The sequence below is a fragment of the Symphodus melops genome (genome assembly GCF_947650265.1).
Source record: "Symphodus melops genome assembly, chromosome: 11".
Classification (NCBI taxonomy): domain Eukaryota; kingdom Metazoa; phylum Chordata; class Actinopteri; order Labriformes; family Labridae; genus Symphodus; species Symphodus melops.
In genome coordinates, this window is record NC_136701.1 from 20446986 (window position 1) to 20465282 (window position 18297).

The window sequence follows — 18297 nt, forward strand, 5'->3', positions numbered from 1 at the left end:
TTTTTTTTTTTTAAGTAGCTCTCATTCGAAAAAAGGTTGGAGACCCTTGGACTCTAACACATCTAACGCCTTCTCACCTGTCCGCACCGTGCGCCCTTGCGATAGCCGCGGAGAGGGGAACTCTCTTGTCCCGTGGTTACTCTCTGCAGCTGTCCCCTGCACACACTCCCCTGCTGGCACCGCCGTAGCCACGCCTGGTTTGCTTCAGTGTTTAGTGGGAAGTGGTAGCAGCAGTTGTAGCAGCAGTGGTAGCAGGGCCCTCCCTCTGTCTCTGCAGATAAATACTCGCAGCCTGTCTATTCCAGGCATGGATGACGGTTGCATTCAGACATGGCACTACGACATTACACCCTCGACTTCAGCCTCTCCACGGCAGGTAAAAAAATGAGCGCGACAAGCGGAGGAATACATCCGCTGCATTCAGGTTACAGTCCCTGCATCAGGGCTGCAGGCTAGCTTAGCTGCCTAGCCTGCTAGTTTGTCACTGCCCTTCAAAACAGTAACGCTTTATCGATTTGGATGAAACATGGCTGAAAGTGGCATTTTTTACGTTCGTTATTTGTGAAGTCGGTGCGTAAGGAGCAAAGTTCTCGTACGTCGAACGTTTGGTTTGAATGTCAGTTGCATAGTCTCGTGCTTTTAGACATTACACTTTTTTTTTAACTTGTCTGTTTCAGCGGTTCGAAACCTCTTTGGCTATCAGTTATGGTCGCTCCAGCTTCGTCGCACAAGTAGTGACGCGAGTTCAGCCATCATTGTAGTTTTAGGTGTTCAAATCCAATAAATTAAATGCTTTAAAACTAACAAATCATAAGATACTTTGAAATGGTTCACAAACATCTTCTTGCGTAAAGACGTGTTAAAGTATTAAGTGATTCAAAATAAACCAAAAATATATTCTTAACTGCTGACGTTTATATTCGTCCTGAAAAATATTCTTATTTAAAAAAAATACAAATTTAATCAAAAGGGATGTTTATCATTATAATATTAGCAAATAAACCCAGTATAAATTGTTTCCAAGAGGCCTAGTGTTTAATTTAAATAATAACAAAGCATCAGGTTTGAAAGCGTGTCAAGTGTCACATGCTAAATTTGAAAATAAAAAATTTAGAACCACCTATGGTATTATGTGAATGTTGTGGGGTTCAAGAACAGTATTTGTTTAATTTAAGATTCAAGATTTAAGGTTCAAAGCAACTTCAAATACAACAAGGTAGTTCTTGAGTCTTGACTAAAACTTTAGTTTGAAAAGAGATTCTTCAAACTAAAAGCATCTTTAAGTCTTCCTTTGTGGCAAAAATTAGGTGTCTAGTCTGCGTTTATATCATATGATACATCTCTATAAGTCACACTTGACAGTTTTAAGTAGTTGTTACATTGCATATTAAAATGCTATGATGATAATAATAATCTTGCTTTTTTTTAAAAAGAAATCTTAAATATGAAAGTTAAACCACCACAACCTTCACAGAGATCACACTAAAAGGCTTCTTACATTATTGTTAATCATTAATAATAATCATGATCCAGCAGCATCAATAATAGTGCCATGACACTGAGTGCTTGACCTCTGTGCTGAAAAAAAAGTCTTTGATAATGACACTTCTTCATTGATTTTAACAAAGCTTAGTAATCAAAAGAATATGTATATACCTTTTAAGTGTTGCTTTAAATAACTGAAGGATCTGCTCATTTGTTTTACACCTAATTCAGAAAAAAATCCTTTTTTCTTTTTTTTCTTCCAATGTTTCATTCCTTTGTCTTTTCCCAGTTGATTCTGCATCAACAGTCCCTGGTCTACTGTCCATATTTCACGAGCAGGAAATGACAGAGACTGTCCACGACACAGACGGGCATGGATATCTTGCTACATTTGTAGGAAAGAACGGCCGGTAAGACATTTTTCTTGTCTTGTGGCGATGTAAGATTTCAAGAAAACAGTTGTACAAAGTGTTAACAACCTAATATGAATAAGGGCAAACAAAGAATACATAAAAGCTCCAAGCTGGAGAAGTAAACTTAATCATTGTTTCTTCTGAACAGATTTACAGTAGATCCACACTTTACTCTGTTTCCAAACAGCACATTGTTCAGAAACTCTCATCTCTGCTGTAACCACATTATTTTAAATTATCTTTTGTTATATTATTTTAAATTATTTTACATTATTTTGGTTATCAGGTTGATTAGCTGGAATTAAAATGTGGTTTTAAGATTGTATTTTCATCCTTTTTATATATTTATTCTTTACAAGCATTGACAGAATGAAGCCAAACAGCTGCTAAAAGGACTGACTGTGTGCAGCTTTACTCTGTACTACCTCAAACTTCTCTCCCAGCTATTATCCATACTTTAGGAGCTTATACGATTTGTACTCTTCTTGAGAAAAGTTCTAAAAATAGGATGCACATGCAGCTTTCTTTTGAAGGGTTTCTCCTAATTCGGCCAGATTAAAAAACAAAAAAACGCTGTTACAGTAGCTGCAGTGCAGTGTGTTGTGTGAAAACAGACCAAATAGAAAATGTGGCTAAATGCAGTTAAAGCACTCACCTGAAACATTAACATTTCCAACGGAAAGAAAGGATCTACATAAACTACTCTAGCATTGTGCTTTGTGTCTTAATGCTTAATTCATATGCAAAAATACAATACTGTCTTATATGTCTCATATGGGGTACATTATGGTGTATATGAGGGGTGTAGTGCACTCTGCAAAGAGGAATCATCAAAGTTTTACACTTTTAAGTCAGTCAATATATTTTTTATTTTCTGCTCCTGTTCAATAAAGTTACATGTTCACTTCACTTTAGTGCTTTGTGTGCATTTCTTGATTTTTGTCCCTTTATTTCACAGGTTTGCTGTTCTGCGTGTGCACTCCCATGAGTTGGTCACCATTGATCTGCAGTGTTATGAAGAGGATAACATTGCACAACTAGACAATGTAGGTGATATAAAAAGAAACCCACCACACTTTATCTTTTACCTTGAAGCCGAAACACACAGACAGTCCCACAATGCAGCATGTCATGTAATCTTACTCACTTTTATACTTCTCAAGGGATGGAAAATTTGTTTTAATCGCCCTTATGAAATATCAGTTGTACTACTTATTCACTACAGTGTTTCCTGGAGACAATACAATCTGTGCTATAAACTATCTTTAGGACATGATGATAGAGATGCTTTAAATAGAGTATGGGTACGTGACAGACACATAAGGCGTCACAATTGTTGTCTGAACATGCTCATGGTGTCATACACACAGTTTGGTTGCTACAGTATTTACTGTGTGTTGGTACTTTTTGATAACAGTTGTATCATTCTTAAGTGTTTGACTGAAATGTTTCTCAACAGCTTTTAAATGCACTGGAAAAGAAGCTAAAGGTTCTCTTAAATGGCAATATTACACGGATTAAAAGGTAGGTGTTTGCAGGCTCAATCTTTGTCTCACTTTGTAGAGAGGGAACAGTTTGATGTCGCGTAGCAGTTCTTTTGATTGTCCTGGTTGTTATCCAATCCCCACTCCCAGGCTTCCAGCCCTCATACGTGGAGCTAAGGTGGACAGATACTGGCCCACAGCTGACGGCAGGCTGATGGAGTATGACATCGACCGAGTGGTTTATGAAGAGGATTCTGCTTACCAAAACATTAAAATTTTGCACTCAAAGCAGTTTGGGAATATCCTGGTTCTCAACGGCGATGTCAGTAAGTGAATACAACGCAACAGTCCTCAGCGTGTTTTTCATTCCAAGAGACATTTAAAGTAACTTGTTGTCAGTGGGTTCATTGACATGAATCATGCATGTATATTTATGTATGTATGTAAACACACACATTTCTTAAATGATGTCTTACCTGCAGACCTGGCAGAGAGTGATTCGCCCTACACCCAAGCCATCATAGGCAGTGGAAAAGAGAATTATGCTGGAAAGGAGGTTCTTATTCTGGGAGGAGGTGACGGAGGCATCCTGGCTGAGGTGGTCAAACAAAAACCAAAGATGATCACCATGTTGGAAATATCCTTAACAGCTTTGTTTCTGCCAAATGTTTCTTTCTTTATTATTGTGACTCAGTCTTGAATTGAATTCTGCTTTAAGATGTTACATTGTGTGTGTTTATCTGATGGATGCTTCCTTAATAAAGATCATACATTGACCAGAAGGTGATAGACGGGTGCAGAGCACACATGAGATTAACTTGTGGAAGTATCCTTGACAGCCTAGAGGGAGACTGTTACCAAGTGAGTACTGAAAATTATTCATGAGCTAATGCTTCACTTCAAGATGCAATGTTGTGCACCAATATCTAAATGAAATGATCTCAACATATGTTTTTTTTATATTTTTTTTATTTTATATATACAGATTTTGATCTCTAGGTAACATACCCGGCAGTCCTGGATTGTCAATTTGAGGCTCGCTGCAAAAAAAAAAACCAAGATATGCCCTTTACAGTGTAGTTTAAAATATGGATTTAATCTCAATAGTTCACTTCTTTGATTAAGACTGTGTGGTGGGCTTTAAATTGTAACTTAACCCATTTTCATATATAAAGGCTAAGAGTTGTCTTTTTAGACATCATAGGGAGAGCGAGGCTGATTTGACTGACAGGTGGGCACGTAGAAGTTTCTTTCTTTTTTTTCTTTTTTTCAGGAGTTCAACTTAAATTACATCCAGTTTCTGAGGTCAAACCGCAGGCTTTGTTCATGTTGTTTTTCCTTGGAATATGCTCACCAGATCATGAGCTGATTGGGCCTGTTTCAGCAAACACGCAAATCATTCCACCTGTCTAGACACAGCATGTTAGGCTGCCTCTCATTCAGCTGAAAATTAACACCTAAAGCAGCTCCCTGGCGGATGATTGTCTCCAAACTGGCTGCAGTAGTTTACTTGGTTTTGACTTGAATAATGTTTGTGACTTTACTGATTTTGAGATAATCGTGCTTCTTTTTTGTTTGTGACTTCAGATACTAGTGGAAGACTGTGTGCCGGTGCTGAAAAAATATGTACAGGAAGGAAGGACGTTTGATTATGTAATTAATGACCTCACTGCAGTCCCAATCTCCACAGAGCCAGAAGAAGGTTTGTCTGTTTCTCTCTCTCTCTCTCTCTCTCTCTCATTTGTTGATACCGTATATGAGACACATTCTCATAGATGTCACTGTCTGCTGTTTGTAGACTCTACATGGGAGTTCCTGCGTCTCATCTTAGACCTGTCAATAAAAGTCCTTCATCCTTCTGGGAAATATTTCACACAGGTGAGTCTTCAGGTTTCAGTTTTCTTTCAAACTTCTAGTGTTAATACTGGCCTTAAATGGGATGTCATTGTGAGGAGGGATCACAGCCCAGTTAAACCAGTTTCATATTATTCAGATGGAGAATGGCAGATTATTTGATTTGAGGGCTGATCATGTCAACAATTATTAAACCGGGATAGAGAAGTCATTATTTACTTTTCATCTTGGCTAACCGTTGCGATTTTTTTCCGCCCCTTTAAACCACCTCTTATGGGCTGCGAGTGACTCAATGGGCCCCGTGTGCAGATGCCAAAGTCCTCAAAGTAGATGGCCCGGGTTCAAGTCCCCCTGATTTCCAACCCTGTACCCTGTCCTATCTAAATAAAGGCATAAAAGCCCAGACATAAATCTTAAAAATACATGTTGTGATTGAACAGCCAATAATTATTCACACTTTGTATGTCTTGTGACATTTCTCTCTTTCTACCTTTGGCCAACAGGGAAACAGTGTGAACCTGAAAGAGGCACTGAGTCTGTATGAGGAGCAGCTGGGAAAGCTTTCGTGTCCCGTGGGCTTCTCCAAAGAGGTGGTGTGTGTGCCCTCCTACCTGGAACTGTATCCTTTAAACACATGAAAGCTTATCACTGTGATAGATCGATAGATGAACTTGATCTGTCGCTGTTGGGACAAAAATTCTCCTTTTGAGGTTCAAACAGTAAACAATATTATTCAAAACCAAATACAAGCATTTTCCACCCACACACACACACACACACACACTCCTAAAGACAGGGAGGGGAGGATTCATTATGTGCAATAAGATGCCACTGTTTAAGATAATATACTGTATAATTACGATTTGAAAAGGTTTCATATAGCTGGCTTTTATTGAAATGAATCACCCATGAGAGGTTTTTCACTGTTAGGCCCTGTGTCCACCTAGCGTCTCTTCTTGGCTGAAAAGCTCTGGCTGTGCGCTCGTTTTGCGCTTGCATGCAGCATTTGTTAGCTGAGAAGTAAAGCGCTGCATGTCCCTGCTATCTCCATGACAACAGCCGCTCTATGATAGACCATGATCCGTTACTTGCTGCCGTTAGTTTTTTTATTATAGATCGTTTATTATCCGATCAGACACAGAGCAATCAGGATGTGGGTACAGGACACGATCCAAAGTCGGCAAGCTTACAGGGAATATCATACAGAGCGAAGGTAAAGTCAAAAGGCGCCTTTCTGAAACGTTGAAAGATTTTTTTTGTCTTGATCGCTCGGAGCGTCCTCACAAAAAATGCAGAACGCTGCTCATTAAGCAAAGTGTTAAAACTTATAGTAGTTCAGTCATTGCCGAATAACCAACACCATTGATGTCTGCGTCCTGTGACGTTTGCTTCTGTGCCGTCCTTAACTGCAGTGTGTCAGATGGGTTTTCTACACTGTGTGGAAGAAGTAAAGAACTCCAGTTTGTCTCTGCTTGAATCCCCAGCGGCTGGAATGTGAACGCTCCTCCCATTTCTGCTGTAGCCTCAAAGATGTGTTCAGACTGAACCGGACAGGAAAAACGATGGATGATAAAATAATCAGGGTAAATAAAAGGCTGCAGGTGTTTCAAAGAGAGGTATCAACAAGAGGTATGCGTGCAGGTAAATTACACGGATTGAGCTCCAGCGAACATCTGTGCTGTAATTGGTCGTATTTGGTGAGTAAGCTGGGACTGTCAAACACTCCCTCTGATAGGGTGTGAAACTAAATACATCTCACTCTGCATTCAGTCTGAACACATCTTTTGGGGCAAAATAAACATGTTTTATTCTCCCCTTCTTTTTTTTTAACCCCTTAAGACCTGAATCTCCCTCCCCCTCCCCCTTGTCCCTGTTTTAGTCGTGTTTTACCATTGTTTGCTACTTCTCAGTTATATTTCTACTGTGTTACTTGATTTGAATGTCCATTTGCATGTATGTTGAAGGAACTGTTAGATGTTATAACAGTGGTTTGATACACTGATGATGTGGTGTAACTACTCTTACAACAGGTGTGTGTGTGTGTGTGTGTGTGTTTCCTTTAGGTTGACTCTGAGCTGAGTCATGAGCTCAGATTGAGTGATAGGGCAATCTATATCCTCAGCACAGCTGAACTGAGTTGCTTTTTACGCTCTCTTTTTTTTGTTACTGCCTCTCGAATGTGATTTGATTCTTTCAGGTTGTTTCAAGGCAATGTGAGCATGTCCAGTGGGACTCAAAGTATTTGAGTCCATGTGTGTTTTAAAAGGGAAACGATTCCACCACTTAAATGCCGCCTCTGTGCTTGTGCAGTTTACGTCATGTTTTATTAGCACCTTTGTTTTCTCCTGATTATTTTTTAGACTGTATTAGGTGCATGTAAAGGACAGTGAATGTAGCTTGCATATACAGTACACAGCTGGTTTACAAGTGATAAACTCTGTGGGACTGAGTTACATTTATTTATTCTATATAATTTCACCAAATGCTGTTTTGTCCCACTGAGAAAATCTTTGTGAACATCACAATTAAAGTGTGTTTGGGGGATGGTGTTAAAAACATTTTTCTTTCTATAAGAAATACAAGAGAGTACTTTGGATTAAAGAAACCATGTCAGGAAGGAAGAAAGAAAGAACTCAGGAGCTGGAGTAGTCCCATCAGTTTGTGGGCAAGTACAGACTGCTTCTGATTCTGTCAGGACAAACAAGAAAAACATGTTGCAGTAAGAAAAGTCTAGACACGGCCTTGTTGCTAAGATATTTTAATTAACATCAATTTTATTGTTAGAGATGCCGCATCAGAAATCATTTGCAGCTCATTGAACTATAAACTTGTTTCGGGGTCTGTGCCATATAAAGGCTACAAGCTGCCTTTCATTACGTCAAACATGAGAAAGACCAGATCATTTTTCCATAAAACTATTGATGGGTAAATATATCAAGAAATATCACAGACAAATACGCGTTCAGGCACGTGTGAAAGCAATCTGGGAACAGATGAATGTAAGTGAAGGAGCCAAACCATGAAATTCATGTTTAAAATATCGTAGCCCATAAGCTATTTAGAAATGTATCGTTCCAATACATGCATACATAAATTACTCTGTACATCTCCATTATATACACAGTTCAAGTAAAAAGTCTGTTCTGTCCTTGTATCAGGATGTGTGTCTGTGTCTGGGCTGACTGTTGATCTCGTTGAGCATCACGTCCATATTTGGCTCCTCATCAGCTGTGATTGCTCGGTCTTCAAAGGGGCTGCCTGGAACACAGCAAGGCTTCATTATTTCTACTAGATTCAGTCATTGTCATTTATGCAGCTCAATAAAAGCTTAAAAATTGGACTGCATCTTTTTTCTGTTGATAGCTCACTTGTTTGACAGGTGTGTAGTAGAAAAAAATGCTGTAACACGTTTGACTTTAAGGTATTCATAATGTTTTAAATTATTTAGAAATCAGTGGCCTCCCAAATTTAGTCATGTTTGTCATTTTCAATTTAAGGTAACACAAAAAAAAGTAGCTTATCAAGGAGCAGAAGCAATATATAAAATAAGACCCTCTTGGTGGGGGGTACATGTTTTAGGTGTGGTACATGCTAAGGCTTCATTTCAGGAGTCATACTGTGACTACAGATACAGGCACAGTGACTGTTCACTTACTGATGCCATTGAACTGCTCGGAGGGATCAGCGGCAAGGAAAGAGGAATTGCTGTTTGTCTGGGACAGCTTTGATGAACGCTCAGAACTTAGTCGGATCACTGATGACTTCTTGGTAGTGTGCTGTGTTGCAGTGCGACTCCACTCTGCAGGGGGTGATGTAATATAATGAGCCACAGTAAAATTCATACAATGCTCAAACCGTAGCGTCAGACATCTAAAAACAAAAACCGATGGATACATGACAGTGGAACAAAGGTTTCTAAAATCAACTGATTCAGGAGTGAATGTTTCTCACCTGAGTTCTCTGCCAGTCTCATCCTGCCACAGCAGAGGTACGTCCTCCACTGCTTCCTCACGTTCTCCTTCACCGCACAGTGAAAGATAAATATAAAGAAACCTACAAAGAAACAGCATTTAAAAATGGTGATCTCCTTTTGTTTTTCAAACGTGTATTAAAGACTGAACCCTCATTAAAGGAAAGAGCTAGGTTTTTACAACTTGGCTCTTACTATTGTTGTAAGTACCCGAGCTTAGCAAATATGCAGATTCACCGTAAAAAAAAAAAAGACTTTTATGGGAACAAAAGTAGTAATGGCATGAAGTATGTAAAAGCCTCTTACATTTTACAGGCATCTTTGTCAATTTTGGCCTACTGTACTTCCACAAATATTTTGTTATGCAATGAGGGATTACAGCTGACGTTTGCCCCTTGTGCCCTTACTTTGAGCTTTATCCCTAAAGCAAGGAGTTTAGATAATCTGGCTGAAGTGTTGGCATGTTTACAGCAGTCTGATGGCATCAGACTTAATTGTCACCATGTTGCCATTTACTAAGATTTCAGCAGTTGGTTTCGTAAATGTAATGATAGCATTAATGACTTTAATACCCAAATGAAACGATGCTGACATTTTGAGGTATCTACCAGTTTTTTTAAATTGTCATTTAGACCCATCTCAAGTCTTTACACTACAACAAATATATGTGTTATACTATAACAAATATATATTTTTTATACTTGAGTGGGCATGTGATATTAAATGTTCTTTGAGGATGTTATGGATTGTGGCGTCCGCTATGGACAGAACTTCATCCCCAAATTGGTGCTGATTTTGCTTATTTACATACAGTATGTTAGCAAAAAAAATCCTCCTGCGTTCTTTAAAAAGTGAAATGCATCATTCCATCAAGACCCTTTGTTGTGTCTGTTTCAGCAGACTGCAATACGCCCACCCTGCTTCAGTGGTTTTGGTCTGAAAAATAACTAAATAATAATAAATTGATACCCTTGGCTTTCACTCGGGTGTTAATGGACCTATTAAATGGCCACCTAGTCTGAAATTGGCCGACTCACCTTGCAAAGAGTTAAAGATGGCAAAGAGGTACATGAACGGAAGGTTAACAGGCCCCCAGGCAAAAAAGGCAAAACCCCAGGTGAGGCCCAGGAGGATGGTAATCCCCGCCACACTGCGTGCATCCTGCAGTATGGACCGGTGAAGTGAGTTGTGAGGGTTCTGTCTCTTTAACCGACACAGCTGGACCAACACCACGACGAACATGACCACATTGAAGAGAAAAATGACACAGAAGTACGCCACCACTGCTACGTAGAAGGCGATATCACTCGTCAGCCAGCAGCTAGGAGAGAGGACGGGACATGAGAGAAACAAACGGTTTGTTTTTGTAATTTTATCCAAATATATTTTGGTATTTGTACAGTGCAAAAATGTGTCTGTAAATAAAGACTCACAACTCATCACTAGTGCCATCAGGAAACCTTCCGTAGGAGATAAGACCATAGTTATCCTCGTCAATGGCAATGACAATAATGACCACAATCATTGGGACACCCCAGCCCACCAGTGAGAACTTCAGCATGTAGTTTGATATGTAGGTATTGAAGACTTTCACCAGGGCGAGGTACATGTGGACGGCTTCAAGACCCATCCAGGTGAAGGCTACAAGCAGGAAGTAGTGAAGGAACCAAGCAGTGGAGATGCAAAGGCCCACTGCGTCGGGGTAGAGTGCCAGCCAAGCATCAACAAGGAAGACCAGATTGAGTAGCAGCAGTGCCAGGCACAACTGGATCAGGATTTTAGATGGGATGTCCTTACGTAGCTTCCTGCAGGATCAGAACAGTGGAGATAACATGCTGTTTCTACTTGCATCACTTCATGCAATTCATATCTCCTCCATTTTTTTTTTCATTTCTAATTTTAAGATGAGTAAAATTCACTGGCTGACACCCCCAGTAAATCAATGCCTTGTACCTATTGTGTCAAATCTGAATGTATATTGGGATCAACATAAACATACATTACTCTATTAGTTTCCAATCTAAGAGTCCTGGATTGATTCACTAAATATGTTCAAGCTAATCAGCTGACCAGGCTACTTATATTGCTAAAATGTCATCAAATGTCAGGGAGGTACATCAGCTAATCTGAGGGTTGTTACATTGGAGGATGTCAGAGATGGAGGATAACAAGGATAGTGTTGAGTGTTGAGGAGAAGACGTTCTCTTCAGTGGAGCTACTGTGAGTGAGCGCTGTGAGCTGTAAGTAAGTCACTGCTACTATGCGCTGTGTGCCTCGTGCTAACATTTGATTCTCGCAGGCAGCTTCTATCTAGCATGAGCCATGCAACTGCTACAAACAATCCAATTGAGCTCAAAGTGGCAAGAATGCAATCTAATCCAACAGCTTTTGATTCCCAGTACTCACCCAAAGGCCAAATACGTGAGCAGGGTGATGGAAAGAAATATGGCAGAGATGCCACAGCCTATGTAAGTGATGAATGTGAGGATGGTGGCCTGAACACGACTAGTCAAAGGCGTCCTGGAGAGGTCCTTTAAGAAAAGAGGAACAAATCAGACTATAACCAATTCAATTTCAACAAAAGAAAAGAACAAAAATACATAAGAGCTATGTGATCTTTTTACCAGCAAGATGGCAAAACTGGTTAAATGGTTGCAGCCACAAACTGTCTCGTTGTCGGTGCTATTTTGGACGGAGCAGCCATCTTGGTTCCAACCACCTGATCTGTCTGATAGAAATCCCCCCACAAATTAACTGTTTTGTCATTGTTGTCTTTTATAATCACTTAACTCATATATATATACTGTAAGTAAACTTACCATTCAATTCGAAGTCCCAGAAAACACATGTAGCCACAAAATTAGCCTGTAGTTTGGATAAAGGCATCAAAAGTTGAATCAGTTTAATATTCTGTGATTTTTTTCTTTTTCTCTTGAAACCCTTGAAACGTTAATATTCTGTTATATATTTTGGGAATGGACTCACAGGAATAGGCTCTGTATTCCTCAGGTTGATGACAACATTGTCCTGCAGACCTGAGATTGACAAGTTGGCCACACTTGCTCCGAGGATCCCGCTGTTTAGCCTGCGCTCTCCCAAAGATCTGTCCTAAATTTTACAACCACAAACAAAAGAAGATTTTCAGTGTGTAAAGAGAACATAACTAACAAACACATCTATATATCTATCTATCTATCTATCTATCTATCTATCTATCTATCTATCTATCTATCTATCTATCTATCCATCTATCTATCTATTGACCTGGAACACGGTGCTCTTCTGGTAGAAGTTGAATTGGACTCGAGAGGCCAGCTGCTGCTCCTCTGAGCTGAGGTTCTGTGTGAGGGAGGGGGGCAGCCTGATGGAGCCCTGCGGGATGGAGGAGTCTGCCCTCAGACCACTGAGCCGGGAGTCACCATTGAGCTGGAAAACCCACATTTTGACATAAACAGAGAGACACAAGCAAAGAAATCAGATTCTTTCATCATATTTTTTGAGTGTCACATCTTTGTCTGTCTTTTTTTTTTTTTTTTTTGTTCAGCTGACATCCATCTGTCAGGGATGACCATTGTTTATTTATCAGTAATACCTCAACTCATTTCTCCCCCAACAGGTTGCTACATCCAAATATACAAGCATAATCCCAGGATGAACACAAAGAAATCATGTATAAAAATAATCTCATTGAGAAGTAGGTTGTCGGACTTGCTGATCTAGTTCACCTCCCTGATTCTTCATCTGTGGCAATTTACATGTACAGGTTGGGATGGAGACTTTCTCTAATCGTTCCGGGCTCATGTGGAGTTTCATTTTGGCATAACAACAGACAATTTTACATGATATGTAAAAAAGAAAAAAAAACACACTTCAAACAAAAAACATCAACAAGCACTGTCTGTGTCTCACCGAAGTGTCTCAGTTAGCCGCGGCATAAAAACAGCAGGACCCTGAAACTGGTTCATGGCTTTAATTATAGATAGGCTTTTCTTGCTGTGACATGTCAGCGTTCCTGCTCTCAATAATGTTTGTGTGCTCTTTCAAGCCCCAACGCTTGCTCTCATGTGTGCAAAACTTCCTCTCAAATAGTTTTACGATGGTTCAGTGTTTGTAAATCCTCACTGACTATGGATAATGATAATGGAGATATTCATGTAAAGACTTTAAAAACTACCTATGACGTATTTTTCTTTACAGACAAAATGTACATTGTATCTCTGCAGGGCCATTGAGATAGCAGTATTTGCTAACCTATATCTAGATTTTTTTTTTTTTATTATTTCAAATATGAGAATGAAATAATATGTACACTCCATAAACATCCACATCATAAATGCTATAACGAATGACTCATATGATAGCTAAAAGAATATATAACAGATTTTTTTTCCTGTTGTACCTGTACATCACTTGGGTTTGAGATGGAGAAAAAGGTTTCCTGAAAATTAGTGCCATCTGCTGGTGTCACTGACAGAGCCACGTCCGGGGACAGGAGGGTCTGATCTGCTTCCTCAAGGACCAGTTTTGAGCCCACTGTGTCAACAATCTTTATAATCCTGTTTTTAAAAAAAAACATTTGTTAAATGCTAATTAGGGACCAAGCCTTACATGTTTTAAGTGTGCTTTGCAACCTCTGCATTACTGACCAGGACCCACCTCTGAACATTTGTTAGAGGGGTGCAAAGAAGCGCAGAATTATTATTTCACATCTTAATTGGCTGATGTATGTTTTAATATAATAATAGTAAAATGAAGGCCACAGTTTAATGTTTACAGAGGGCGACACCATGTACAGTTGTTTCCTTTTTATCAATACTACATTTAACTGGACATTAAGTACCAAATACACATGCTGCATGCAGGCAAGCAGAAAATAGTATGTACAATGGTTTTTTTTGCGTGCGTAAACGCTGCAAATAAAAAAGTTTCCAGAAAATGTAAAATAAATTCCCAATGTAACCTGTTGGAGGAATCAGACAGAACTTCAGGAGAAGCACCGAGCAGATTGCTGACGATCTGGACCGAGGTGTTTCCAAGTGCCAGGCTGACATTCGGGCCTGACAAAAGCACCTCGAGCTGCGAAACCAGCTGATTTATCTGGCTGGAGTTCAGCTGGGACACGTCTCTGGTCAGGTCAAGCAGAGCATTGGCTTGGCCCTCAGCTATAATCAACAAACAGAGAATGGGATAATGAATATTCATATGCTGCAACAGTGCTGCACACAATGGCAAAGAGATGGCATACCATCTATGAAGGTTGTAGTAAAATCACAATGTTGGTCCAGAAGCACAAGCAAACTTTCCCCATTGTCACTACAAAGAAAAGGCAAAAATGAAGATCTTTAAAAACAAATTTCTGTTGGAATTTTTGACAAAAAAACAAACAAACATTTTGATAACAACAATAGAAATTGTCCTGGAGTTGATAACTATCAGGATGGATTTTTGAGAAGATTGAGTTCAGTTACAACAGGGTAGAGGCAGGTTGAAGATAATACAAACCATTTAAGCTCCTTGGACTTTGCTGTTTCACAAAATGCAGCAGGCTGAAGGTCCATCATCCTCCACGTGAGCTTGGATTCTTGGAGGCCAACCTCTGAATTTGCACAAATTGCTGTGAAAAATTAAGAATAAATCAATAAAGAATGTTTTAAAGATCACACCTGGGTGTGTGAACTTTAGATTAAATTGACATGTTGATTTGTTTCCCTGTATGCCCACCTGCTCGGGTCACCGGTCCCATCAAAACTATTTGCTTCTCAGAGTTAAACACATACGATATGGCTTCTGACACAATACAGATGTCAACTTCTCTGGTGAAAGTTAAAATCACTGTGCAGCTTTGAAGTCCAGAAAAGAAAATAGAAGAGCACAGATTCAGCCACTGTTAAATATCTGATATATCAGTACTGTTTGTAATGCTCCTAATATAATTAGACTTACTTTGTGTCGACACAGGACAAATTGGAATTCTGAAAAAAAAAAATCCATTTTAGTCAAACCATCTTATTGTCCCATGATGAGTAACATTGAAAAAATTAATTTTATGCATTGTATAGAAAAATAAAGTGCTGAATGTATTAATGATTCACAGTGTTTATTAAAATCCCTGTGTTACACATTTCAAACAAAATGTTTTGTTAGCAATTTATTAATATTTTTACTTTTATGTTGGACCTGACGATGTACAGCCTTCAGTGCCAATTTATTTTTGTTGTTTTGTAATCAGCAGGCTTGCTCGTAGTCCATTTATCATATAACATATTGAGCCGATTCTGAACTACAGCAACAGATAGGTTTTTCTTTTGGAGCATTTTTATTATACCAAATACAGAAACAATATAAAATTGGGAAGGGTTGGAATAATGTTACAGCTTTGGTGGCTGATTACCTTGAATGTGGATGCAATTATCGGTGATGGACATGAAACACTGCAGAGAAACGTTACACAGATTGTGATCAAAGATTTATAGAAACTTACAAAATATATATCTCTAAGCTGAAATGGTCAAACTTACGTTGTATTCGGAGAGCAGTTTGCTTGTTCACTTAGTTTATTAATCTGCATGGAGTGAAGAGATTTTAGTTTGATACTAAATTATATACTAAATAGTACTAAAAATATATGATAAGGCATCAATTCATGTTCTCAGTATACTAGAATATTTACCAGGGAAGAGACATGTTCAAAGGAAATGTCAGAGTCCTGTATTGATATTTCAAAAGCATAGTATGCATCTAAAAAGAAAGAACAATATTTCACTCAGCTTTTTAACTTTAGACCTATGTCACTTATGTCATAATCTGGTGTTTAAAGAATGAACACATACCTGATTCAGCGCAGACGGAAGAGCATTTGCAGTTCTCATTTTCTGAAACAAAACCAAAGCTTGACTGTTTTCAAATGTCAGTAAATAAATAAATATACACACACACACACACACACACACACACACACACACACACACACACACACACAATTTCAAGCCTTTTTATGTATACTTCAGTTTTTTTTTCTCATCACATTGTGTTGGCACTGTGCCATCATTTTCAATTTGACCGAGCAAAAAATAAGGACACACTGAGATTGTGCCCCTAATCTACACATAAAATCTCACACATGGGCCTAGAGATTGACCAAATCACAGCCTATTTATTTCTGCTGACGTCATGATACATAATAATGCTAGGCTATAAAAACACTGGGTCCTATGAGGTGATCAACTCAGTCTTGCCTCCACTAAACATGAAGAGATTTTCAATATCAGACTGGAGATTATTTTTTTTCAAATATACCCTCAGAGATTGCCCGTCAACCCAGATTTGTGATGTGATCTTTTACCTTGTCAGAGTTTCCTGTGAATCCCTCCACAGTCTCTTTGTTCACTAATTCTCTACACTTACGATCTACAGAAATGTTTCACAAATCTGAAAAACATGTTTATGGCTATTTTCCTTCTTGGGATTTGATGGGAAGTTTGACACCACTGTCATCAAGCATCAAGCAAATCTCCCTGATTTACTACCCTATGAGATTTGATAATTAAAAAAAATCTGGTCCCAAACAATGAAGCAGTGCAGTCGGCTAAACTTAATTTACTAAACCCTCTGTTTTTACATAATTGATGTGCCTCAACCCCCTTTCCAATAAGGAAATAATTTAAAAAAAAAAGTGTGATATGCTTTGACATTGTGAGTTTGTATGTAGACGTCAGGATTTGGCTGATTTTGTTTTGACACTTTAACACAGGACTATACTTCATAGGTTGAGTAGTTCCTTTACACTGTTACTGTATGTTTGAACATGTTTAAGAGAAATGTGTAGAGCTCACCTGTTTTACAAGCAGTCAGGCTGCAATGACCTGTGAATTCAGCCTCATCACTGTCAAAGAAATACACAATTGATTTAAAAAAAAAAAAATTTGTTCTATAAAACCTGTATAAATAAAGTGTTTTAATAAAATTGTGACACACAAGGAAACGTACAAAACAAAAATACAAAAGTCATCATGCTTCCTACGTGAACCCTTACGATCAATTACCATATTTTAGAAATTAATAAAAAACAAAAGAAAAAAACACCAGTGTTGCTTTACAAGGTTTAGCAACTAAAAAGAATCCACATAAGCACTGTAAACCTCACCATGGTGTACTGTCTCCGTCTGCATATGTGCAACAGTTTTCCTCCTGTGGCTCAGTATTGCACTCACTCTGCGGTTCTGTTCAATGGAACAAAGGTTTGATTTCAATGTGATAACTAAGTAGGCAGGAAATGGGAAATTTGTAGAGTTACACTTACTTATTATGTCTATTTTCCCCCACACTGCAGAGATGTCAGAGGGAGGTTGACTGGCTGTACAGAGAGTACGTAGCACACAACATGGAGGCACTCTTTGCGTCAGGGTCAGCATCACAGAACAGGTGGTTGTTCTGAAGAAAGAGGTGGATGTTTCGACTTTCTCTACGACCTTGATTTCAAAATTCATTTCAAAATAGTTGGTCACTTACTTGATTTCAGTCGTTTCATTGCAGGAAACAGCAATATTCTGTTAAATGAAGGAATCAACAACTGTTGTCATGACTGTTCCACATACAAAGCCTGTTACCCAGAGAAACGAAATGGAAATTAACTTACTTGAAATACTCCTGTTGTCTCATCTCTGCTCATAGAAATAAATAAAAAACCGTTAAGACAACATCATTAGGAACCAAACAAATTTAAAGCAAGTTTCTTCTCCTAAAAATGAAAAGTTGAATTAGAAGATACTAAAATTAGAAATCTCCAAATACTCTCTCTTCTTACACATGTTAAATTCAAACAGTTTTCTGTTTCATATGACAGCCAAACAGTGCCATGTTTTTGTGTAATAGAAAGATCACAAGCTTATTAGCTACTTAGTTGTCTTAAACGTTGTTATTTGTGTAGTTCAGTAGTTATCTTGATCAAAAACAACTCAGCTGTTATCACAGCATACAAGATGCCACTGGGAGTGTCACGCAAACATGCAAAGAAGATCTGATTTGAGCTGACAATGTCTGTTCAAAACGACTGATGTTGATCAGTATTTTTCAAATTGATCTTGTATGAAAG

General features: G+C 38.6%; 2 protein-coding genes across 2 annotated transcripts; one reads left to right on the plus strand and one right to left on the minus strand.

Annotated features, from left to right (window-relative positions):
• Positions 1 to 120: 120 nt before the first annotated feature.
• sms (spermine synthase) lies at positions 121 to 7778 on the plus strand. Its single transcript, XM_079355781.1, has 11 exons — positions 121 to 376; positions 1775 to 1895; positions 2857 to 2944; positions 3358 to 3422; positions 3533 to 3708; positions 3865 to 4019; positions 4154 to 4243; positions 4970 to 5084; positions 5181 to 5260; positions 5740 to 5855; positions 6657 to 7778. The coding sequence occupies exons 1-11, from the start codon at positions 331 to 333 to the stop codon at positions 6685 to 6687; spliced, it is 1083 nt and encodes a 360-aa protein (XP_079211907.1). The 5' UTR covers positions 121 to 330; the 3' UTR covers positions 6688 to 7778.
• A 145-nt stretch (positions 7779 to 7923) lies between these two features.
• Positions 7924 to 17863, minus strand: LOC306831218 (adhesion G-protein coupled receptor G2-like). Its single transcript, XM_079355176.1, has 23 exons — positions 17842 to 17863; positions 17715 to 17752; positions 17506 to 17636; positions 17350 to 17425; positions 17039 to 17088; positions 16037 to 16078; positions 15877 to 15944; positions 15725 to 15768; positions 15598 to 15637; positions 15150 to 15178; positions 14452 to 14519; positions 14167 to 14368; positions 13606 to 13762; positions 12471 to 12632; positions 12192 to 12314; positions 12026 to 12071; positions 11831 to 11934; positions 11613 to 11737; positions 10640 to 11011; positions 10244 to 10527; positions 9188 to 9289; positions 8892 to 9035; positions 7924 to 8494 (listed from the first exon to the last, which is right to left on the minus strand). Exons 3-23 carry the CDS (start codon positions 17615 to 17617, stop codon positions 8391 to 8393), a joined length of 2454 nt encoding a protein of 817 aa, XP_079211302.1. The 5' UTR covers positions 17618 to 17636; positions 17715 to 17752; positions 17842 to 17863; the 3' UTR covers positions 7924 to 8390.
• Between the last annotated feature and the right edge of the window lie 434 nt (positions 17864 to 18297).